The sequence below is a fragment of the Leptodactylus fuscus genome, chromosome 5 (genome assembly GCF_031893055.1).
Source record: "Leptodactylus fuscus isolate aLepFus1 chromosome 5, aLepFus1.hap2, whole genome shotgun sequence".
Classification (NCBI taxonomy): domain Eukaryota; kingdom Metazoa; phylum Chordata; class Amphibia; order Anura; family Leptodactylidae; genus Leptodactylus; species Leptodactylus fuscus.
The window spans coordinates 133,115,601-133,141,077 of record NC_134269.1 but is presented as its reverse complement, the minus strand read 5'-3'; the positions used below and the strand labels follow the sequence as shown (position 1 = coordinate 133,141,077).

Here is a 25,477-nt window from a genome sequence, read left to right as displayed (position 1 = left end):
AAGTAAAAGAAAATTCTAAAATTAAATGTACATAAAAAGCTATACTGTACATGCATACCCAAATCATTGTCATATACGATAATATGAGACTATATTATATATCATTATATTATACTGTATATCAAATAGCTAAAAATAATAGGAATTCATTCCTATACGCTTTGTTGGTGTAAATTTGCAAATGTATTAATTTAAAGAATAAAAAACCTATGAATAAAAAATATCTATCAATCCATCCATTAACATCCACTTCATTTAAAAAATAATATGTCATTGGTCAGATTAGTTGTAAACATGAAACTCACACTTCAGTATTTCTACCTGATTTTTTATTGAAATGTGGCGTAGACAGAAATATCTTTGCAAACAGTTTTTGTTAAAACAAAACTACTTATTGAAACAATATGGAAGAGAAATGCAGTACATGAGTGTTACATTGACTAGTAGCACCTAAATAATCATCTAAACGTTAAAAAAATCAGTAAAATGATGTTTGTTTCCTTTTGACTTGTCATGCAGATTCCTCATTCTTGTGATATAAAGCTGAATATAATCTGTTGTTTGTCGAATATCATTTGCACCTACATTTAGGTTGCACTTACTTTTCCCAGGGTACCCATACACTCATTGAACTGACCGCTAATCCTTCTGACTCCCCCATACCTGTACACACTCGGCTCAGCCAATGTGCATGTGTTTTCAATGGTGACTCCTCTGGCATCGGAATAGTTTCAGCAAAATCTTTGCTTTTTCCCTGACATTTGTTGTATGGGGTCAATCACATCCACATTAAATGGTCCTTCTGAAATTATTGGGTAAACATATTAAATAATCATTTAAATAATATTATAGATCACAAGGAACCTATCAATAGATTTTCAGCTATTATACCACTGCCTTTTTTGATTCAGTAAACACGCCTTGGTTAGAAGTGTCCATTTTCCACTACATACACAAGAAAACTTTTCTTTATGTATATTACCCATGAAGAGCCATATTATTGGCGCCAGGAGCTCGATCACTGGATTTTCGCTATTTTAGATAAACAGGAAGAGGAACTTACATAGAAGAACCAAGAGAGGAGGGCGTGAACAGATTATGACATGGAGGGTTGCACGGGAACACCCACGGTGCATGGTAGGGCTCATTTACATATATGTTCAAAAGGTAATTCATTAAAATGGGGATCTTTTAACAAAAGATTAGCAGGCATACATTTATCTAAAATAGCGAAAATCCAGTGATAGAGCCCCTTTAAGCAATCATGCATCCCTATTCTTATTTATCTCCCACACGTGAGGATTCCCCAAGCAAGGCAAGTGCATTTAGCACATACGTAGTAAAGCAGGATATACCGGCCTCTTCTTCATCTATATGGGTTACTATTGGAGCTGACTTATAATGAAGTATTCTGACCAGCGAGAAATCAATCTGGCCTGCATGAAATATTAGGAGATCAAAACCACCACCATGACAATTCTTCAGTCATTTCTATAGAGAACATGCTGTATTAAAAGTTATTTTTATGTATAGTGCTAAAACATATTTTTCACAGAGGCCTGCTTAGAAAGTATTACAACATGGTAGTGGTCTGGTGGACAAAAATGTAGTGACATATTCCCTCTAAGGCTAAGGTCCCACATTGTGGAAACAGCTTTTTTTGTTGCGGAATTTGTTGTGTTTTTTTGAGCCAAACTTGAGAGTGACTACTAAATAAATGGTAAATATATAGGAAGTTCTTATACTTCTACCTTTTGCTCAATCCTCTCCTGGTTTTGGCTAAAAAAAAAACGCAGCAAAATCTGCAACACAAATAGCTGTATTATCGCAACGTGGGTATTTAGCCTAGTAGGGTTCTCTAGCTCTATAACTGACCTTAGATAATATGTAAGCCAAAGGTAAACGTTACATTTACCAACATATAGTGATTCCTAGAACTTCATTACTTTTCCTTAGTTTTGTAATGCTACTATCTTGACTTCATTGTCTATGCTTTCATAGTCATGGTAATGCCCATGTTCAGGTAAGCTTATGAATAAAAAGACAGAAATGGGTAAGGTAAGATAACTATTTAGCTATATTTAGAATAATAAGGAAGCAACTGGCAAGCGTGGGAGAGGTAGTTTGATAAATACATGGCTAAAAAATGGTTAAATTTCCTGTTATTCATTGAATTACTTCTGTAAATATGATGGATAAAAGGGAGTGTTTAGGTAATATTAAGAAAAGAAATTTAAACTGTAGCCATTGCTTTAATGCAGTTTTCTATAAAGGGGTTAAAATTTTTCATGACCTTTAGGATACGTCATTAATATCACCCAGCACATCATTTGTTTTCAGTAGCTGATGCACTGAATGGACAATGGAGCAAGAAGCAGACAACTCTGTTCTCGGGGCCGGTTCAAATCTGCGTTCAGTATTCCATTTGGGAAATCCGCTTGGGGACCCCCTGAACGGAATACTGAATGTATTAAAAAGCAGTGAGCAATGAAACCACACGGACCCCATAGATTATAATGGGGTGCGTGTGATTTCCGTGTGGTGTCCGCATGAATCATGGGGAGAGAATACTTAAATACTTAAGCGAGAATACTTAAATTACTTTTCTCTCCGCATGATTCGTACATAAGCCATACGGACCCCATTATAGTCTATGGGATCCGTGTGGTTTCATTGCTCACCGCTTTTTAATGCATTCGGTATTCAGTTCAGGATGCCCCCAAGTGGACTTCCTGAATGGAATACCAAACGCAGATGTGAACCGGGCCTCAATGTAGTGTCTGAAGATGGTCACTGCAGCTTACATCACATTCAAGTGTATAAGAGCTGATCTGCAGTAACCTACTCTGACCACTATACAAAGAATAAAACAGTCTGCTTCCTGCTTCGTTCTCTAAGTACAGCTGATGGTGGGGTGCCATCTGATCTGATACTGATTATCAAACTTTTTAGCATAAAAAACCATTTAATGTGTACATCTGGAGCCATATGTCTCTTCCAAGATGGCAGCTACATATATTATTGTTCATTATTGGCCCCAAAGAGGGTATAGAATTGTTAGAGATTGATAACAGGCTTAAAATTATATTACTGGCAAATAACATTGTTAAAAGCCATATCATTCAGTCATATAGTTCATAGACTTTTTTTATCACTCACTGTGGCTCAACAACCATCTTTTCTATGTAAAAGTGACTCATACCCTACAAAAGACTGGAGACCTTTGCTTCACACAGTAGTAACTAACCAATGTGAGGGAGCCTGCACACGGAGTTTACGCTCACTGATTATGAACATAAAACTCGTTCAGAGTGAGCGGCGTAAAAAACAGATCCCATTGGCTTGAATGGGTGCCGGCATACGCGCGCTCCCCATTGAAATCAATGGGAGGCTTCTTTACCTATTGCTTTCAATGGGATATGCGCGTATGCTGGCACCCATTCAAGTCAATGGGATCTGTTTTTTATGCCGCTCACTCTGAACAAGTTTTACGTTCAGAATGAGCGAGCATAAACGCCGTGTGCAGGCTCCCTTAGAGTTTTAGATATTGGTAAATCAGACTACCCTTTTTATTGAAAGAAAATATTTAGCCCTTTAGTCATGGGTCAGCAACCTCTGCCACCTAAAGTCGTCACTTCAGGCATATCTACCTGGCAAAGAGCTCTCTCAACTGTATTGCTTCAGGACAGGGGGGAAGCCCGAGGTGTGACATTGTGCCTGGGCATGAGCTAGTCTGAGGGCAGAAATAGTTTTTATATCTTTAAAGTGTCTGTTAAAGTGTAATATGGCAGCATAACACGCTAAAATGGTCGTTCATTCATTTCAACATGGCTGAAATGGTTTGTATCAATTTATTTAACATAAAGATCTGACTGTGTAAATGTTTGAGTCCATATTAAAAAGAATCACCAGAGAAAGATTCCACTAAAATATAAGTTTAATCAACTATTTAATTGGTTGCCGATATGGATTGTGCTTTATGAGTATCAGGTAGAGGTTGATATTCTTACAATTACTGCATGGCACACTGACTACTTTGTCTTTGATTTTTTTTGTAATCAGCACACCATAGAAAAGGCTGCCAACCCTTGCTGTAGTCTATAATAAAGGTAGAAACAGTAGTTTGATATAAATTATTCTCTCACAGAAGAGAATACACCAGTAACATCAATTAGATAGCAAGATACTCAATACAAAAGTTTTTCTCATCTGCCAAAAAGTGTTTTCTCAGCCATGTTCTCCATGTACTCTCAACTTGTTCCTGTATAAAAGTTGATATTCTATTACATTAGTATCACAAAATGGGTCTTACTTAAGAAAACTAGTTCAAAAGAAAAGTGAAGGAAAGGCTGATGGAACTAAATAGCATGGAATTCTATTCTGAACTTGGGATTTGCTTGAAGTAAAACATGGTCATCAGGCCCAGGACTATGGCATTCTGGCTGATCCATTTTTTATTTTGTTAAGAACTACAATAATTCATAAGCCCTACTATTAGTTAGTACACAAAGTGTTAATATTTTATCTATCTTACTAGTTTCTATGACCAACATATAATCTATGGACTACATGTCAGTAATAAAGCATTGTGCAAATGTTTTAGGTGTTAAAAAATGCTGCAAATTAAAAATGCTTTCAAAAATAGAATTGTTGTTTGTTTTTGTCAACTAACACAATGCAACATAAATCAACAAAAGATAGACCTAAATCAAGTCAATAATCAATATTCGTGATCACTCTTTGCTTTCAAAAAAGTATTTGTTCATAGCACAAACAAGGAGGTTGTTCCAAACATCCTGGAGAACTAACCATACATCTTCTGTCTACGTAGCCTTGCTCAGATCCTTCTGTCTCTTTAAGTAATCTCAAACTGGATGATGTTGAGTTTAGGGCTCTGTGGGGGCCATGCCATCGCTTCCATTACTCTTTCAGCAAATATTGATTTGATTGAGATTTTTTATTGTTTATTAACTTAAATTTGTTAGTTGAGAAAAATAAACTGTTAACAATTATGTTTTTCTTTAACGTTTTCATACTTTGCAACATTCTCCCTACACTAGCTTAAAACTTTTGCACAGTACTGTACAAATATGTCAGTAGTAGTATAGCTTGCAGACCAGACTGATATCCACTTTACATATAAAGAAAAAAATATTCAATAAGAAATATTCCAGATTTTTGTAGATGTAAGTACTTAACAACTCCAGGTCTCTCTCATGTGGTCCTATCTCAAATAACAATCAATTAAGAAAACTGATGATAATAAGTATGTACTTCCACTAAGGTCCACTTATCACTTAACTAGATGTTAATTTGTTAATTCAATTCTGGAGTAACATTGTTACTCTTTTCTGACAGTATTTTTATTTTTGCCGCCCTCCCAGTATAGCCAGTATAATGAGAAAAGGTAGAGGGCAAAGCATACCACAAAATCAAAATGATACATGAGGCCAGCAAACACCACAAACATTATAAAACATAAGACTTTAGACCTGACATGACCCATATTTACGGGCTCTGCGGCCATTGTATCGGTCTGAATCTGTTGGTCAGGACAGGTTGGGTGATCATGGAGATTTTGCTGTAAATCCTCTAGACTGCTCTGTTCTGCTTCTGGGCATGGAGCATCACCTTCATCATCAGGTTCACTGGTGATGAGAATAGATGGGCCCACATATCCTTCCTCAATATTAGCTAGTACATTGCCTATGCTTTCATCCTCTGTTATAATCAGTTGTGAAAGATCAGTAAAATCTAGAGTCTCCCTATTAGTTTCAACACCATCCTCAGAGCTGAGATGTGGTTCCTGCCCTAGTGATATTAAACCATGACTGAACTCCGTAACTGGAATATCATTTTCTTCCACGCTTTCTCCAACTAAGTCATCAGACCTGCTGTCATAATGTTCTAATTCATATTGTCCTCTAGAAATATATGCAGCGCCCCCATGGTTCCTGTCTGTAGATAAGCTTGAAATATTATCTGTTTTTAACATAGCCTCCTCAGCTAAAATTTCAACCGTCCCTTTTTCATCAGATACAATGTTTTTACAGGTGAGCTTGATGTTCTTCCCTGACTCAAATGTATCTTTTTCTTCTGTATCCTCATCAATTTCTTGTTGTGCTTTTATATTTTTACTACTACCAATGTCTATATAGGAGCCTTTGCTGCTACCCTGTGTGTCTTGAGTACTATTTTGACTTTGACCTTTTTCTTCTGTTATCTTAGCAATGACGACCTTGTATCCCTGTGTCTGTTCACTTGGAAGACTTCCCAGCATTGCATTCCATTCATGAAATGTGCCCTGGGTCACATTTTCAGCTGCAGTATGGGCTCTTGATGGTGAGCAGTCAAGTACTGATGATTCCTTTCCTGAATCATTGACTACATGTACAGCTCTATCTATGTGATCGTCTGTCCCTGATACCACATCTTTATCATCAGTAACCTGTATTTTCTTCTGCTCCTGAAACCAGTGTCTATCCTGGTCTGTGACATAATATTGTTTGGACAGTGAAGCAGGTATAATGTCAGAATCTGAGAGTTCTTTTTCCTTCCCAGTAGTAATATATTGTTTGCCATCTGATACTTCGGTGTTATCATCCATATATTTTGTATTTTTCCAAACAGAAGGAGTAAGATTTGTACTTTCAGTTGCTTTATCTTCTCCTGTGTCCCTCACTTGTCCCTCTCTAACCAGATAAGCATCACCTGAAGATGTAAAGCTACAAACCTTCTCATTTGCTTCTGTATTTTCCTTTTCAAGGACACTGCTGCACGAAGATTTACATTTATATGAAAGATTCTGGAATTCTTCCTGCTGTGAAAATAACATGGGGTGTTCTTCTTCTGTATGTTCTTTTGTTGCTGGCAGTAGTGTGTCATTTTCAATTGTTTCACTTTTACTTTTTTCACTTTGCTCATCTTTTATTCTCTTTGTGTTGTGTGTTGAAAAGTATGGCAAAGTACCGCTGTGGCTGTAATTTGGATTGGCATTATCATCCAAAACATCTGCTATCTCTGTTAACTGCATGGTGTTAGTCGGTACAATACGTGGAGTTTCTGAAATGTTGAGACAGCTTTCGTTTGTGGAGTCCTCATGTTTCTTTTCGGGTGATGACCATTGACATGATTCCTCATGTGATATTTCATCTGTAATCACACCTGAGATTTTTTCCTGTTCGTTTAACTCTGAGTCAGGTATATATAAATCTGTTTCTTCACCTCCTTCCAAACATCCCTGTGTACTTGTGGGTGCTGTGTAATGTCCAGAATTATCATCTCTGCTTAAAAATCCTACAAAGTCCTTTGTTTCCTTAGATGGGATTCCCTTGGTAATCGGTAGATATTCCCCACTATTATCACATTCTTCTGGCTGCTGTAAATCATAGTCTGATATGCCAGAATACGTATTCTTTAGGTATTTCATTCTTTCATTCTCTTCTTGATCATTTGATGAATCTTTTTCGATATATCCAGTACTGTGTTTTTCTTCAGAAGAGGTGATTCTGGCATTCATAAGCCGCTGACTTAGCTGGAATTTAAAAAAAAAACAATTAAACAACAAAAAAAAAGACTGGATAACAACAAACAAAAGCAATTAAAAGACGTATATCTGAGTCATTAAATGTTATTTTTTTTCTTAATATTGTTTTTAAAAAACAAACACAATCATGTTTGAGACTTTGTATAACGGTGTAATGTCAATTTCTAAAGTGGTAAAACCATGCTTCTGTACTTTCCAAAATGGGGTAACAAGCAGTTAGATACATTTCATCTTTCAGGATGCAAGAGTTTTGTGAGGGTGCTACACATATCTTCACATTCACTGCTCTTCAGTGACCTATGCATAGCAAGCAAGTTAATGTTTATAAGTCAATTCCCATAAGGAAGAAATTACCCCGAATCATACCTGTCATTATATCCCAGGCACTCTGAATGTTGCCCATGGTGCGTGTAGGAGAAGTTTTGCAGCTCATGGGAGTAAGGGCTGCATTTGCCTGGGCTTGATAGCTGAGGGAATTGAATGCACTTTGCTTAATTCAGTATAAACTACAGCAGTATTAAAATATGTGTTAATGTAAACCTTCATGCATGTACTAAGAATACTTATTCTACAAAGCATTATTTTAATAATTCCTAATTTTTAATATCTTCTTTCAATAAAAGCATTCTTCTGGTGACTCATATATGAACATGTACTTATGTTTTGTTTGTATATTAACCTACATGGTTGGGTAAACCAGAAAGATTCAAAGAAACACAATGCATACTTCTAGTTCTAAAAAACAACTTGTGCTTGCTCTTGAACCTTTAGGCTGCATTCACACAGAGTAACGCCAGGCGTTTTTTGTGTGTTTTTTGCACATAGCGCCGCGTTTACGCCGCGTAGCGTCGCGTTAACGCCGCGTATACGCCGCGTTAACGCCGGGCAACGCCACCGCTAAATAGCGCGGCGTTAACGCGGCGTATACGCGGCGTTAACGCGACGCTACGCGGCGTAAACGCGGCGCTATGTGCAAAAAACACACAAAAAACGCCAGCGTTTACTCCGTGTGAATGCAGCCTTAGGCTGGGGCCCCACATTGCGGAAACATAGTTTTTTTTGCTGAAGATTTTGTTGCGGTTTTTTGAGTCAAAGCCAGGAGTGGATTGGGCAGAAGGAAGAAATATAAGAGCTTCCTATAGGTATCCCATTCCTTGGCTTTGGCTCAAAAAAAAAAAAAAAAAGCAACAAAATCTGCAACAAAAAAAAGCTGTGTTTCCGCAACGTGGGGCCTTAGCCTAACATACAATCACTTTTTCTTACAGTCACTTTCTGGCACAATAATAAGCTACTTCTTGTTAGCCATTTCAACTCCCAAAGGACCAAATTCTTCCAGTCGCAGAAAATCTGTGTTTTAAAGTATGGCTTCTCCTCTTTGCTCCCTCTGTGTCTCAGACAACCAGTAACATCCACCTTCTTTGCCATTTACAGTGCATGTATGTGCCTGAGAGACATAGAGATTAGAGATGAGCAAGTACTATTCGAAACTCCCGTTTCGAATAGCATGCACCCATAGGAATGAATGGACGCAGCCGGCACGCAGGGGGTTAAGCGGCCGGCCGCTGGCAAAGTCGGCGTGCCAGCCGCTTCCATTCATTTCTATGGGTGCGCGCTATTCGTAACGGCCGTTTCAAATAGTACTCGCTCATCTCTAATAGAGATGTAGCAAAGTTTAACACTTAAGATGACACTTTAATGTGTTAACAACACTGTGGCACAGAATGTTAACTTGACCTTTTCAGTGGCTTTTGTCATGTTCTGTGACAAGATATCCCACTGCGAGATAATATTAGTGTCAGTGTGCTACATATGTGTAATATTTGGCTCTCCATCTGTGACAACATTCAGGGATAAAGATTTTTAGGACATTCTGGCGCATGTTGGTGAGCTATAAATTGTTAATTACTGTAAAATAGATACAGAACATATAGAAAATGTGAGATTTAATAGCACACCTTAAAGGAACTTTTACCCATGGAATTTTTTGGAAAAATGCCACAATTTTTATGCCAGTTTTCCATTCAGCTTTTTAAGCCAGAGCTAGAAAAGGATTCAGAAAGGAATTGGAAATATAGAAGAAAAACTTAGTCTCCATTCACATGGAGGAAAATGGTGAGGAATTTAGTGTGGAATTTCAGCGCTGAAAAAATGGATCCCATTGACTTCAATGGGTTCCTTTTTCTGCAGAAAAAGGAACCCATTGAAGTCAATGGGAGCTTTTTTTTTCAACGCTGAAATTCCACACTGAATTCCTCATTATTTTCCTCCATGTGAATGGATCCTAACATTTCTCCTTCCTTTTGCATCCACTGACTTTGGGTCAAAAAACTGCAAAGAAGCTGAAGTGGCCTTACTTCAACCCCTGGTTCATACTAGCGTATGTATTCCGTCCGGTTAGAATTCACATGGAGACCCCCTGGACAGAATACAATCGCAATTGCAAGCACTGTGCTGTCAAAGCACACGGACCCCTTAGACTATAATGGGGTCCTTGTGCTTGCCGCGCACTGTCCGCACAAGTTTTTCTTGCAGCAAAAATGCTAAAAGGGTTTCCAGAGATTTAGTTAAATAATCAATAGGAAAGGTCATCAATATCATATCAGTGGGGGTCCAATACCTGGGTCCCCCACCAATCTGCTGATAATTGGAGCTGTGTTTGCTCAACTAGTGCAGTGTGTATAGAGTCAAAAGCAGACAGCTCTGTACACTGTGGTTACCGCAACTCAGATTCCATTCACGTGAATGGAGGCTAAGCTGCAATAACCCAGAACAAAAAAGGAAAATGCCAAATATTGGTAAACTATGAAATATAAAAACATTAAGTTTTAAAATGCATTCAGGCTCCACATTGTCTAACACTAAAGAGCAAACTTGGTCTAATAAATATCAATTCTACTAAATACTGCTCTTTATATTTCCCACATAGTGTACCATGAAAACCATTCTCTAGTTCTTACACAATGGCAGTAATATATAGAGACTGCCAGAAATGTCGGCATCAAGTCTGACATGTTTGAACATAACCCTACTGTAAAGAATCTCCTACTAACTTGATATTAGAAGTGACTTTCTTCTATGAACACATGAAGTCATTTCTGTTTATTTCCTGGAATAACTAGTGTGGGCAATAATTCTCTTTATTGATTCTGCACATTTTTATACATATTAATAAGATCGCATATAATATATTTTCTCCAAAGTAAACAAAGCCAATTCCTCCATTCTTTTTTTTTTTTTCAGTAAGACAAAATTGTAATCCTAGCCAATGAGGAATACTATATACTAAATGAGTCATACATCTGTATGTGTCTTTTTTATGCATTGTAAAATTACATTTGTGTTTGCAATTGGTCCTGTAAGGGTGCATTCACACTACGTAAACGGCAGCTTATTCTGAGCGTAAAACACGTTCAGAATAAGCGGCGTATAAAGCAGTTCCATTCATCTCTATGGGAGCCGGCATACGAGCGCTCCCCATAGAAATGAATGGGCTGCTTCTTTCACTATGAGCACTCCCATTGAAGTGAATGGGAAGTGCTGGCGTGTACGGCTCGGCATGAGCAGAGCTAGCCATACACGCGAGCACTTCCCATTCACTTCAATCGGAGTGCTCGTAGTGAAAAAAAGCAGCCCATTCATTTCTATGGGGAGCGCTCGTATGCCGACTCCCATAGAAATGAATGGGAACTGCTTTATACGCGCTGATTCTGAACATGTTTTACGTTCAGAATAAGCTGGCGTTTACTCTGTGTGAATGAGCCCTAAAGAGATCTGTCTAAAACTACCTAAATAATAAAAAAAATATGGTAATCATAATAAATTGCACGACATATGTTACTAAACCGTTTGCTTAGAATCAGCTAAGATGAATCATCAAGAATATATATTAAACCAAATTCTGAAATCTTCTGTTAGTCTAGGTGTTCATTTACTGAAGTAGGGCTAAGTAAAATGGTCTTGAGTTAAGATACTATAGTCCGTAACTGTATAATAACACAATAGAAAATCATATTTTATTAAAACTATTAAGAAATAATGTAACAAACAGGACAGTAATGCATATTCGGTATAATAATATATTATGTATACAGTACTTGTATTGCTATTATATGTGGCAAAATTGAGGTGAATCAGACTGAATTGTGTAGCACCAAGGATAAGAAATTATTTGCATGGTTGCTGGGGTTAATTCATATGTAGAAGCAAGACAAGATCTACAGTAATGTGTAAAAGTTTTAGATAGGTATGGAAAAATTGCAAACTACTACTGCAAGCTAAGAATGAATTTATAAATAGAAATGTTAATAGTTAAATCAGTATTTGGTGTGACCACTCTTTGCCTTCAAAACAGCATCAGTTCTTCTAGATACACCTGCACATAGTTTTTGAAGGAACTTGGCAGGGAGGTTGTCCCACACATCTCGGAGAACTAACCCCCGATCTTCTGTGGCTGTAGGCTTGATAAAATCACAATACTTCTGTCTCTTGATGTAATACCAGACAAACCTGATGATATTAAGATCAGGGCTCTGTGGAGGCCAAATCATCACTAGGACTCCTTCTGCAGAGGGTGGTCACAGCAAATATTGATTTGATTTGGATTGAACTTTTGTTTTTATTTGACCAAAATAAACTTTTAACACTATTTTTGAAAGTATTCTTACTCTGCAGTATTTATTTATTTGCACACCTAAGACTTTTGCATAGTATTATATGAAGAATTACAATGTTTAACTTGATTTTCTGTGCGATAACTTTCTGTACAGCAAAAGAAGCCCTTAAAAGAGTGAAGTTTACACCCTGTGCCACAGTGTTGTTGTAGTGCAAGCTAAACTTTACCACATTTGTGTGTCACAAGCATATATATTGTATATATGTAAACAATATAAAGACTATTAGACTGTTAGATAAGTTATATATTTATCTAAGATAACTGAATTTTATTTTCTAATTTACACAAGTGTCATCAATCTTTTCAATTAGAATATTGAACATGAATAAAATGTACAAGTACAAGTACAATTTTACATGTATAGTCTATAGGGTTGTTTACATGCTCACCTTACTAATCCACTGGTGTGTTGCTATGTAGGATGGACTGTCATAGAAACTAGATACTTGTATGGAAATTAATTTACCAATATGGTACAATATAGATAAATTAATAACTGAATTCAGTTATTTACAACAAAATTAACTGAATCCATTTTGAGCTAATCTTTACTCTCACTTCTAATATAGAACATTAGTAGACATCAGACTATGTAATATAACATAGCTGCTATATTGCTATTAAAATAAGAAATAAATCATTGGTTCATTATGCACTATATGTTCATCTACTGTATTGTAATAGAGAATGACATTTTCTTAAGAACACACTATAGGGATAACGGTAATTCTTTAAATATTATAATACACTTAGAATCTGTATTTATTAAGTAAGTAAAACCTTTAGATTTTAATGGTAACATTATCAAAATTGAACTTATTCATTTTGTTGTATTAGTCTTTTTTTCTGCATGTTTTTCATGTGTTAGTGATATTGGTATTTGAACAATCATCTAATATTAACACACATTTACTCTACTGTGTTTGGAATGGTGTTTTATTATACTGAATACTTTAAAGGTATTCATGAATATCACAGTAGATTCCACACTCCTGCTTTTGCCAATGCGTTGCCTTAATTTTAGGAAGTTTTGCAAACTACATTTTTTTTCTCTCTCCTTTTTTCATTAGCTATTGTTGGTTATTCTGTATGGAGGTAGTTAATTTTGTCATTCCAATGGAAAACCTCCAATCATTTCGGTCTTTTTTCCCTCAAATGTCAGAACCATCATTTCGATCTCAACTTTATGCATACGTACTGTATATTGATAGCTTCTTTCAAATCAATTAAAAAAGGCTCAATGTCCCCATACTTCACCATGCAATTTTTATGTGGAAGCCCACTACAACTTATCGTGCTAGTATGTTTTCTGGAAACTCTCAGCCAACTATAAATAGCAAACTATCACTCAAAGAAAAGTGAGAGTGTTAATGTATCTGCAAATTCTGTTTTAATGACCTTCTGCCAACTAGTACTCAAATGCATTTGAGCTTTTCAGTGATGCCAACTGTCAGGATTTAACAGTGAAATGCCTGTGTTTTTTTATATTCATAACTGACATTTGCATGATCTCGGTAATTATATGCAAATCTTACAATTTCTTCTTTTTCTAACATAAGGTTCATGCTACTTGTCAACTGCTCAGCTGTCTAGTGAGCTAATGCCTGTGGGTTTCAACCATTCTAGATGGCTGTATTTCAAGGTCTTATACTGCTTCATTGTTTAAGTCATTAAAGTGTTGGAAGTACAAATCTAAATTACAAATATCTAAAGAATATACCTCTAGAAAATCAAATGAGATGGTCAAAATTTGCTTTATTACCTTATCTGAACCATTTACGCTACAGAAAATGTACTGATAACTTCCTTTGGCAAAGTAATGTGACATAGTGAACGTGATTAGCTTTTGTGTTAAATCTCCATTTTTTAAAATGGGTAGAAAAGAGATAAAATTGATAATAAACTCGATTATAATAGTTATATACGATTTAAAGTGAATCTAAATTGAATTTTTTTGTTTCTTATTGAAGACTTAAGCGAATGTGGCAATTTAATAAACACAGTACGTCTAATACAGTTATATTGAGGGTATATTCACATGTTGTAAAATGACGCAACAACGGACAGCACCATTAATGCGCCACGGCAAATCTTCCCATTAATACGGGGGCATGCATGTACACTCAGAGTTAGGGTACAATCACTGTGCACCGTTTTTACACTGTGTGCATATATCCTTAGATAACTTTCTAAATCAGATTTCATTGCCAGTAATAATTACTTACAGATGGCAAAACCTTATTTAACTATATTTCTTTTAAAACTTTGAAGCAGAATCAGGAATGTATTCATTTTAATATGGATAATAGTGACTGGGACAAATTTTGATGATCTGTTTTGTACTAGGGAAAGAAAGACACAGTAAAGAAGAACACAGCAGATAAGCCATTGGATGTCCAATGACCAGATTCATTAGGCACAGAACTTTTGGCGATATACATATTCTGACCAGGTGCCATATTTTGTATATAGCCATAGTTGTAGCATAACACATTTATATTATACGGGAAACCTTTGTTACCTATAGACATCATACGAATTACCAAACAATATGTTCCAGTGTATATTACTGAATATTAATTCAATCACAGTACATGTATCAAGCTACATATGCAGAGATTTATTTAGTAACTATCCTGGCAATATTTAGATTCCATTTTAGAAAAAGGTATTGCTGAGGTCAGTCTGATAAGGTAAGACATTGAATAAAATATAAGAAAAATAAAGAATTATATTTTTGAAGAGAAATAACATGAATAAATGATATGATTTTTATTTTAGAAATACTAATGATATAAAAAATAAGTAATTTATTTGTATTATAATTTATACCTAAAGAGCAATAAATCTCTTTGATAATGACCTTAAAATATTTTCTCATGAACCAAATTAATTATTAAGAATTAGATTTTTTTTAAATCATGTGTTTAAAACACTACATTTTAAAATGAAATAATTTATTTTTCTGGTCAAAATATATTCAACTGAGATTGTGTTATAATTATTAATTTTATGCTTGCAAGCTATGTTTAAGTACAGAAAGTAAACCTAGACGGAAATAAAATATTGGTGGTCGATATTTGGTTCCATAATTCAGCCTTTATTGTTTATATGTAGCAACTATGGCCATAAAATATGTGAAATGCACCTGATAGCAATTTTTAACTGGTTCACTTTCTGTACTGGTAAGCAATGGAACAATCATGTCATCTCCTTACTCTTAAAGTGTTAGGTCTGCAGACTTAGCCTGGCCTTGATTATATCATACACAGAGGCAGGAAAAAAGTATCTTATAATAAAAACAATTGATTCTCTATGAAATTCATTATATAATAGTTTCAATAATGTTAGAGAGAAAGAAATCTGAATTATGTGGTTTTAACCCTTTCCCGACATCCGCCATAATAGTACGGCGCATGCCGGGTGTGTAACTATGGCGCAGTAGACAACTGGCGCTAATGTCTCTAATCGGTCCCCGGACCGATCGGAGGCATTAACACCTAAGGCCCCGCAAAAAAATACGCCCTATGCATCCCCATACACTGACGTATAAAAAAGTTATGGCTGTCAGAATATGGCGACTTTTAGAAAAAATTTTTTTACACAGTTTTGGATTTTTTCTAAGCGGTTAAAATGTATATAAAACCATATAAATTTGGTATCCCCGGAATCGTAATGAAACACAGAATACAGGAGACATGTCATTTTGGCTGCACAGTGAATGCTGTAAAACCGAAGCCCGTAAGAAAGTCGCAGAAATGCACTTTTTCTTCAAATTCACCCCATTCTTAATTTTTTTCCAGCTTCCCAGTACATTATACAGAATAATTAATGGTGGCATCATGAAGAAAAATTTGTCCCGGAAAGATTAAGACCTCATATGGCTCTGGGAGCGAAGAAATAAAAAAGTTATGGGGTTTAAAAGGAGGGGAGTCAAAAACGAAAAACGAAAATCAAAAAATGCCATTGGCTGGAAGGGGTTAATATATTCACTTATTTATTTTGCAGATTTGTTTTTACACCTTTTGCAAAATCATAAACTGCTATTTGAGTAATAAATGGTCTGTAGAGAAAAAAATATTGGCTTAAATTTGCCAACAAAATAGTTTAATATAATAAAAAAATTTCATTTTTTAATTTTTGCTGAAACAAGGATGTATAGTAAAGTATTCCAACCTCTATTGTCTGATATGCTTGAAATATATATATATATATATATATGTATATATTTATAGTAATGTATTCTGTTTACTGAACAATCTACCATACTGTATAGTGGATTTGCATTTCTGATTATCTTGTTTAATATTAGAGTACTATGTTGTATACCGTGGTAAAGCTTCACACAATCTAATATTGCAGTTTAGAAAATATTGCATGTACCAGTATACTGTTTCTATAGTTTCTTGTTTAATATGATGTATTTGATCATTTTACAGTACTTAATGGTATATGCTATATCTATTTGTCTACCTGTCATCTGGATTGTTTTTATAAATTTTATGCCATTTTATCACTTTTTTTTAAAGAGTTGGAAATCATTGTTTCTGTGGTCCTTCTTAACTAGCATTTGGAGTTTCTGAAAATACAATACATTCTAAATGTAGAACAGAGCAACCATTCATGACCAGAGCACAGACTGCTGTGGATTCTCTGCTGTGTAAAGGTGAGTGTAGGAGGACATGTACTCGTACTATAATCAACCTTTACAAGCACTCTTTCTGAAACACATAATAAAGGTCTTTTGTGGCATACATTACAATCATAGGAAATAAGCTAATTTTACGTTAGTTTCCCTTTAACATTTCAGTCATTGGTACTGAAAAACAGCAAAATAGAATAAAAATAAACGGTAATTAACAAAGAATTGAACAAAAATATGAGCTGAAACACAATTATCCCCAGTGTGAATAAAAATATAAAGTGAACAATAGATCCATTTCCTATTAAACATGATAAATAGGAAGAATATATTTAAACGTGCATATTATAGCCCACACAATAAAGCCAATGCTTTGTAAAAATGTAAAAAGAATCCAAGTGTACAAAATTAAATGACAATGGAATACCTTTCCAACAAAGAATGGAATGCCGTAAAAAGCATACTATCTTTATCTTTTCAAAACTACATGTATATGAAAGAAGAGTAAATTACCCCAATTTGTTAGAATTAAAACAAGAACATTGACAGATTCAATATCAGCCCAAAAAAGACTTACAAACAATTGCACTTCACTTTCATCCTCATTGTTCTTTTCTTTACTTCTATCTTCTGTTTCTTCATCATTGTTGTCTTCAGAAAAATCATCATGTGAACAAATTATTCTGGGAATATATTTCTCTGGAACAGAAAGATAATTAAAATGAATTGTATAAGTTAAAAGGACACAGAACATATTGCAGCAAGTTATATGAATGATATGAAATTTTTAATAATGTACCTGTTGCTGCGGAAGTTTCTTCATGAAACACATCAGAATCTTCATCTTCTTTGCTATACAAAGAAAAATAATCAGTTTTTAACTCATAAATGTAATACAATAGGTACATGTATAAATTACTATATACTGTATGTACTTGTATTCGTCTGGACAGCACTTTAAATTACATAAAAACTGTCAGTAAACTTTCTATACAACAAAGGACCGGTAACACAGATTTGTTTTGGAAAACCTGGTTTAAGAAGGAACCGTGCCCACCATAGGATGTTAAGAAGCAGCTTTACTTAAGGACTCAAATACAACATGTTTTGGATGTCAACTCCGCCCTTCCTCAGGTGAAAAAAAAAGTTCTAGGGGGCCACATGGTGGCTCAGTGGTTAGCACTGCAGCCTTGCAGCGCTGGAGTCCTGGTGTTCAAATCCCGCCAAGGGCAGAAAACCATCTGCAAGGAGTTTGTATGTTCTCCCCGTGTTTGCATGGATTTCCATCCCATATTCCAAAGACATACTGATAGGGAAAAAATGTACATTGTGAGCTCTATGTGGAGCTCACAATCTACATTTAAAAAAAAAAAAAAGAGTTCTGTACTGTCGGGCATATAGTTTCATATAGCTATATTCAAGCTATATGCCTGACGGTACAGAACTCTTTTGCACCTGAGGAAGGGCGGAGTTGACATCCGAAATGCATTGTGTTTGAGTCGATAAATAAAGCCGTTTCTTAACATCCTGTGGTGGGTGCGGTTCCTTCTTAAACCAGATTTTCCAAAACAAATCTGTGTTGCCGGTCTTTTTTTTGTATTACCTATACACCCGTGAGGTGCGTGGAACCCTGCAGCCTAACCCAATCCAGAAAGGGATGCTCTGTCAAGTGTTCCCACTGCTATAGTAGAGTTGTGTGCATTCACAACCTTCCAAGGTGAGCCTTGTTTCTGCCATACGTGTCCATTGTCCAAACTGTTCTACACTACGAATTGCTCGGTATCTCTCCCTTCTTGTTTTCGAGTAAACTTTCTATGTAATTGTATGAAAATGCACGACCAATTAGAAGCAAGAATTGACACAAGAAAAAAATTACACTTGGTCCTTATTCATAAGTGAAAAATGGCTGCATGACAACATTTTTGCATACCTCCATCACATGGTCATCATAAGAACATTGGTCCACATTTACTAAAGCTGTTGCACCTAGAAAGTGTCCAGAAATGTGTCTAACTAGCAACAGCCTCTGTACCCCATGGTGCACCAAGTCCCCAAATTTATAACTTACAAGTGGATTAGATTTGAGACAAGGCATACCTACATGCACAAGAATTGCTATGAGGCTACAGAATTACTAAGAAGAAATGAGTATATTCACATCTTTTTTTTTTTTTTTGATGGATAGAAAAAACAGTCAGTTAAAAAAATGGACATGTTCTATCTTTGTCTGTTTTGACAGGCACAATTGAAATCGATTGGTCTGTCTTTAATGTGTATAAAAATTGATTGACATCCAAGTTAGGTCAAATTATGCCCATTTAAAAAAACAGTCAATGGTTTTGGTAAAAAAAACAAACAAACAAAAAATAATGAAATCAATTCTTTTTTTTAGCAGTCCATTTAAAAGTGATGTATAGTGGATGACTCTTGGTCATAAAAACAGGCAAACAGAAACAGAACGTACGCAAAACAATAGTCTGTCAAGATTTTTTTTTTTTTACCAGAGATACAATGTCAAAGAGCTTCCTATATCAAAATCAGGTCAAGACAACTATGCAACCAGCAAATTCCGTATTGGATAATCTACCCAGTAAGATTAATGATTATGGATGTGGATAGCTCCCTTTTCTTCAGCAAACTGGCAGACACGGACGAGGAACCACCAATCATCAAGATGCTGACTATGTCCCCAACTCTTCAGGAAGGCGACTATAGACCTGTTGTAGCATGTACATGACATCTACGTTATTCATATATATATAGCACACTACTCTGCCGTAGGTCTGTGATAAGCAGCTTTATACATTATTTATATGCAATTTATGATATTGCTTTTTGGTGGTATGAGGGTCCCGCAACCTTGCTCAATATATGAAACCATAATTCTAAAAAAGATGGGTGCAGTGTGATCTGTAAAGAAAACAACAATGATTTGGAGAACTCATATAATCATATTTTATTCACAATATGAAACAAAAAAATCTGGCAAAGAAGACCCAGAAGACTGTTGAACAGCTACAATCCTACATCAGACAAAATATGACATTTATCTCCCCAAACTCTACCAACAATTTTCCTACTCTCTTCCAAGACATTTATTATTTGAAATGAAATGGAAAACTGTCTAACATTCACCTTCTGATATGTGCTCCATTGTAAATCATCACATTTTTGTTTTCTTTACATTTTACACAGTGCTTTAACTTTTTGGATTTAGGGTTGAATTTCCCAAGTGGTTGTCTTGCTTGGGTGGATACATCTTCTCCATGGAACACCTGATGGTTGTCACAAACATTTCAGACTTCATTGGGTTATAAGTTTAGTTATGTGTAACATTGCTTACTGTACCATGGTACACCCTTGGTATGATAAAGTCTCTTAGTTGACTGCCACATCACACAACACTGTTGAGGCCAATCAGTGGCCTCAAGCAGCCACAGGAAGTTAACTGGTGACATGTAAGTCACTGGCACCTTTCCCATGGCTGCTGAGGCCTGAGCTGTAACTTACAGCACAGATGTTGCATATATGTTCACATGTTCAACATGACTGTCTTTGGCAGCATAGTTTTATACCCTATAAACAGGCAGAGGGTAACGTGGTGGATGGCCAGTATCTGCCACTTAGAATGCTGCTTTCAGTGAGATAATGGCTGGAGTCTGGGATTGAGGACTTGCTGCAGGTCCACTCCAGTCCGGGTGTTGCTAGCACAGGTGAATGCAGTCTTTAAATTGAAAGCTGCCAGAGCAGTAGAGGTGTGGTGGAACACAACTAAGCTGCCGTGTGATACAGAGCTTGTTCAGCTACTATACACACTCAAACCCAAACAACTGCATGGGTAAGGAGCTCTTATGAACTATTTTGTGCCCTGACATTAGGGATGCTTTATGTTATCTTTTGTTTTAAGTTGGACTGTCTGAACTGTTGCCAATAAAACTGCAAGTGTGAACTGGTACCTATGCCTCTGTGTGCCTGACTTATTTGGCAACAACACCATTGTGAAGGTCCTGTGTTTAACAACCACTATTTTGGTCTTTTATTGTCTGATGTCATTGTAGGAGGATTAATATACAGGCTCCAGCATCTTTTTATGTAATCTTTGTATGTTGTCATCCCTTATTACTATATATATATATACATATGTTATATATATGGACTTGTGATTGGAATCAAACGATGACATTTTCATAATATATTAATACATAGTGTTCTTAAAGCGCTGTTATGGCAGAAAAAAACAACAACATGCAGTGCATTGGCATCCAGCTGCACACTCCGCTCCGGATTAGGCCCAATGAATGGGCCTAGTCTGGAGGAGGGAGTGTCTTCAGGCCAAATCGTGAGGCAACTCGGCCTGAAGAATGAGCTCCTCGCTTCTTTTTTCCAGGAGCTGGAAGATACGGCTCCCGGGAAAAACTTGATTTAAATGGGAGTCGTCTTTTTGGTCAGGATATTGAGGCAGATACGGCCTCAAAATCCTGACCAAAAAACTGCGTGTGAACTTACCCTTAGACTGCGAGTGACAGCAGTGACACTACTTCTGGCTCTGGTGGCACTGCCAGTAGCCGCAGCATAGTTGTAAATTGTGATTGTAATTTTCCATTACTTAGCTTGCTAATCTAAATTAAAGGGGAGGATATTACAACTGAGAGTGATGTGGTCTTGAATCAGGATGTTTCTTCTCTTCCACCTCTAATCTTGTAACAATGCAAGGCCATTCTGGACTGTCAACTAAATCTCCATCTTTTTCATTGATACAGTTCCCATTCTCCAGTAGTGATGTGACACTTTATGAGAAAAATATTTGTCCTGGTCTGAGCCTTCCTCCTTTTTTTTGATGACTTGGATGAGAACAGTCAGTATTTTTTGCCAATAGAGGAGGCAGAGGTGGTAGAAGACATGACTGTTGGAGACAGGCAGCATGGTACTGGTGGTTGTGCTGGTAGGAGGAGCACTAGGGAAAATTTGAAAATTATGAGTGTGCAAGAATCCAATGGCCATAAAGAATGAAATAAAAGTGTAAAATATGTTGACATTGCTGATGACAATTCTTTTATGGATAGGACCTGGCAACCAAGTAAGAGGGACAAGGTGACATCAGAGGAAGAGGGTAGTGGCAGTGGTGTTAGTAACAATGTCAATGAGCAGCACCAACATTCAAACAGCCTGCTGAGGGCAGACCTAGTGAAGCTCTGGAATCAGGGGAGGTAGCACTGGTGGTGGAAGAGGTAGGCACATTTTCAACACTGCTGGTATTAATAGAGGTCACTTTCCATTGATGGCAATGTGCAAGACTTGCAAGAATAAAATTAGCCATGGCTGTGCAGGAACAAATGTAGGAACGACTTTTCCTGCTTGAAAGAAAAGGCATCAGCTTATTTGGCAAATTAGAACTGGCAATGGCAGTGGAAGTGAGAAGAGTTAGCATTTTTTTAAAGTAGAGGAGGCAGATGTGCTAAGTGGAACTTGTGAAGCTATGCAAGAATCCTATGGCCATAATGAGTCAGAAAAAATTAGGAAGACCGTGACATTCCTGATGATGATTCCTTTGCTGATGGGGCCTGGCAACTAGTTTAGTGTGACAAGGTGACATCAGAGGTAGGGGTGGTGGTAGTGGTAATAGTAATGATTCCAGACAGTGTTCAGCCCAAACATCCAAAAAGCTTATAGATGCTTGTAAAGAGATGAGATCCGCAGCTCTTGCTCGTAGTAAAAATTAACTTTTATTTTTTCATATTAAAAATGGTAGAGACACCATGACGTACAAGTGAAAAAAAAGGTAAGAAAAAACATAGGAGTGAAATAAAAAGCGCAGTGACTACATTTTAGGCTGACTGACACGTTTCGAGACACAAAAAAAGTCTCTTAATCATAGTCTTGTGAAACGCGTCAGCCAGCCTAAAATGTAGTCACTGCGCTTTTTATTTCACTCCTATGTTTTTTCTTACCTTTTTTTTCACTTGTACGTCATGGTGTCTCTACCATTTTTAATATGAAAAAATAAAAGTTAATTTTTACTACGAGCAAGAGCTGCGGATTTCATCTCTTTACAAGCGTCTATGGAATTTCCTTTTTCCTCAAGTCCAGGAAAACTAGATCGTGCACCCTGCTACATGGATCCAGTGAGCTTATACACCTAACTTTATCGTTTATTATTTATCCAAAAAGCTTGCCTATGGCAGACCTGGGCAGAGCTCAGGAAGTGGTGGCAGTAGCATGTATATTTTACCTGCTGGTATTGGCAGCAGTACCTACATGTGGAGATTTTCCCTGCAGGAATATTTGTGTACATTGCCAAACTAAATGTAGGAAATACATCTCTCACATACTCACATGAAAAGGCATCAACGGTTTATTTTGAAAACTAGAATTGGCAGCGGCATTGAAAGGGAAGTGAGCAAAACCATCCTACATCCATCTCCCCATGATTGTCCATGTATGCAGGCCACAAACACAACTAGCTGGTTGTCATTATCATTAGCAGCAGTGTCAGACCTATGTCACCAATGTCAAACATCCATAAGGGAATGTATGTGCTCGAAACAGCAATTATGTACCCAGTAATCCAATAGTTCTGCAACCTAACCCAGACCTGACCAGGTTGCTGCCATATCATTTAGTGTATTCTACTGCATTTTGACAAATTGCATGTGCTCAGTCTTGATGGAGGATACTTAGCTGCCATTATTTCTCTAGGAAGGATGTCCCTGTTTTATACCACCATGTGTCAGAGAATGTGGGCCTCACCTTGAATATGTCAGTGTCAGGAAATTTGCATGTCACCGTTGACATGTGGAGCCACAGTTATGGACAAGGACAATAAATGGCTTTCATGGTCCACTTTTCAATGTTTTGAATGGCAGTGGCCACAGTTCTGAAATGCAACAAGGACTGGGACTAGTTCCACTCCATTTGTATAGACCCAACACAATGCAAGACTCAATGCAAGACACAATCAAGCCTCCGCTGGATCCTCCTCTCTGAAACTTTTCAGGCTTCCACTTCCCCCCCCCCCCCCCCGCCGCCTTGTTCAATTTGTGTAAGATTAAGTGCTGCTATGCAGTTTTACAGCTAATGAACTTGGGTCAGAAAATCTTCACAGAAAAGGAGCTGCCTACTGCATCCTGTACCAAGTATGAATTGCTCTTCTCCAACTTCAACTAGGCAGCGTTGCAGTTGGATAGAATAACATGGTGCATGTGCTAAATTTGGTGGAGCAATGCTTTATTAATACATGTTGAGGCTTACAGGACATGCTGATCATGGTCAAAAAAGTGTGTGTGCATTCTTATGTGAAGAAAAATATTCTGCTGGACTTGCATCAACAAAACAGTGACAGATCTTTGCACTCTCATCTGCCATTTTCTAATCTTATAGAATTCCACTTTGCACATGCTGGAGTGTTTGAGCAGAAAAAGCTAGTGAATGATTACTGCATGGAACAGACCACAGGGACAATATGTTATGAGATCTACCACTGGAGACTCATGAGGGAAGTGTGTCACCTTCTGAAGCCCTTTGAGGAGGCACTAAATTTGTTATCAGCAACAAATGTAGCATCAGCAATGTGATCCCTTTATTATATGTCTTATAGAAAACACTAACACTCATGCAATGAGAGATGAAAGAAGAATAACTTCCAACTCTTAGTCACCATGATTGGCCTAGACTGATGTAAGAGGACCTGCAGGATAATGAAGAACTCAGTCAGGGTCATCATGGTGGAGGACCTGAGCCTTTTAGACTGGAAGACGAGGAGGAATACACTCCTTTGGATACATAGGAAAAGCTTGATATTGTACACCCATGGAGGAGGCAGACCCTTGTTTGTTTCAACATGATGATGATAACTGCCACTCTGGCCAAGAAGACACGCTATGGCAGGCCCTGAGTCTCTGCACACACTGATAAGCATGGCAGGCTATATTCTTTGATGCTTACACAGTGACTAGCATGAAGCAGAGGGGTGAGAACTGGATCATGTGCTTTTAGACTCTTGAAGGGCCATATTAGGCCAAAATGGGGAATTTATCCCTGTCTCACCAAGGGAGAAAAAAAATGGCATATTATCAGGAGGCCACTGCTAGTGTCAGACGTACATCTGTTTAGGTGGTCTCTGACTTCTACTAGTCCACCTTATTCACTCAGCACTCCACCTCTGCCAGTGCCACAGCTACCAGTAGCAGAGTGAAAATCAGCAGCAGTCAGGATAGGATCTGGAGCATAATGAACCAGAAATTTTCACTTTGCAACACCTACCAAACTCACAGCAGGCAACTGATAGTCACCAGCTGGACGAGCAGGTACGGTTGTATGTAGAGTGTCTTCATATTATGGCAGATAACTGTAACTCCATGGAATTCTGGGTTAATAGGTTTTAGCAGTGGAAAGATCTGGTTCAATTTGCTTTGTAAGATTTATCTTGTCCAGTCTCAAGCATAATGATTACGAGGGTGTTTAGTGCTGTCAGTGAGGTTATAACACCTAAGGCGGACTAAACTATTTTACATAACTCCAGCTGATGGCACTGAATAGCTCTGCCATTGTCTTACCGTATCATATTTCATTTACTGTACTGCTAATGCTGCCTGCTACTCCTGAGCTGGACATCATCTCT

General features: G+C 37.0%; 1 protein-coding gene across 1 annotated transcript in view; it reads right to left on the bottom strand.

Annotated features, from left to right (window-relative positions):
- Nucleotides 1-311: 311 nt before the first annotated feature.
- PPP1R3A (protein phosphatase 1 regulatory subunit 3A) overlaps nucleotides 312-25,477 on the bottom strand; it is a 69,594-nt gene continuing 44,428 nt past the window's right edge. The window contains exons 2-4 of the mRNA XM_075274227.1: nucleotides 17,660-17,712; nucleotides 17,438-17,559; nucleotides 312-7,534 (exon numbers count right to left, since the gene is read on the bottom strand). Coding sequence (XP_075130328.1) covers nucleotides 5,342-7,534; nucleotides 17,438-17,559; nucleotides 17,660-17,712 — 2,368 coding nt within the window. The 3' untranslated portion in view covers nucleotides 312-5,341. The remainder of the gene's footprint in view (nucleotides 7,535-17,437; nucleotides 17,560-17,659; nucleotides 17,713-25,477) is intronic.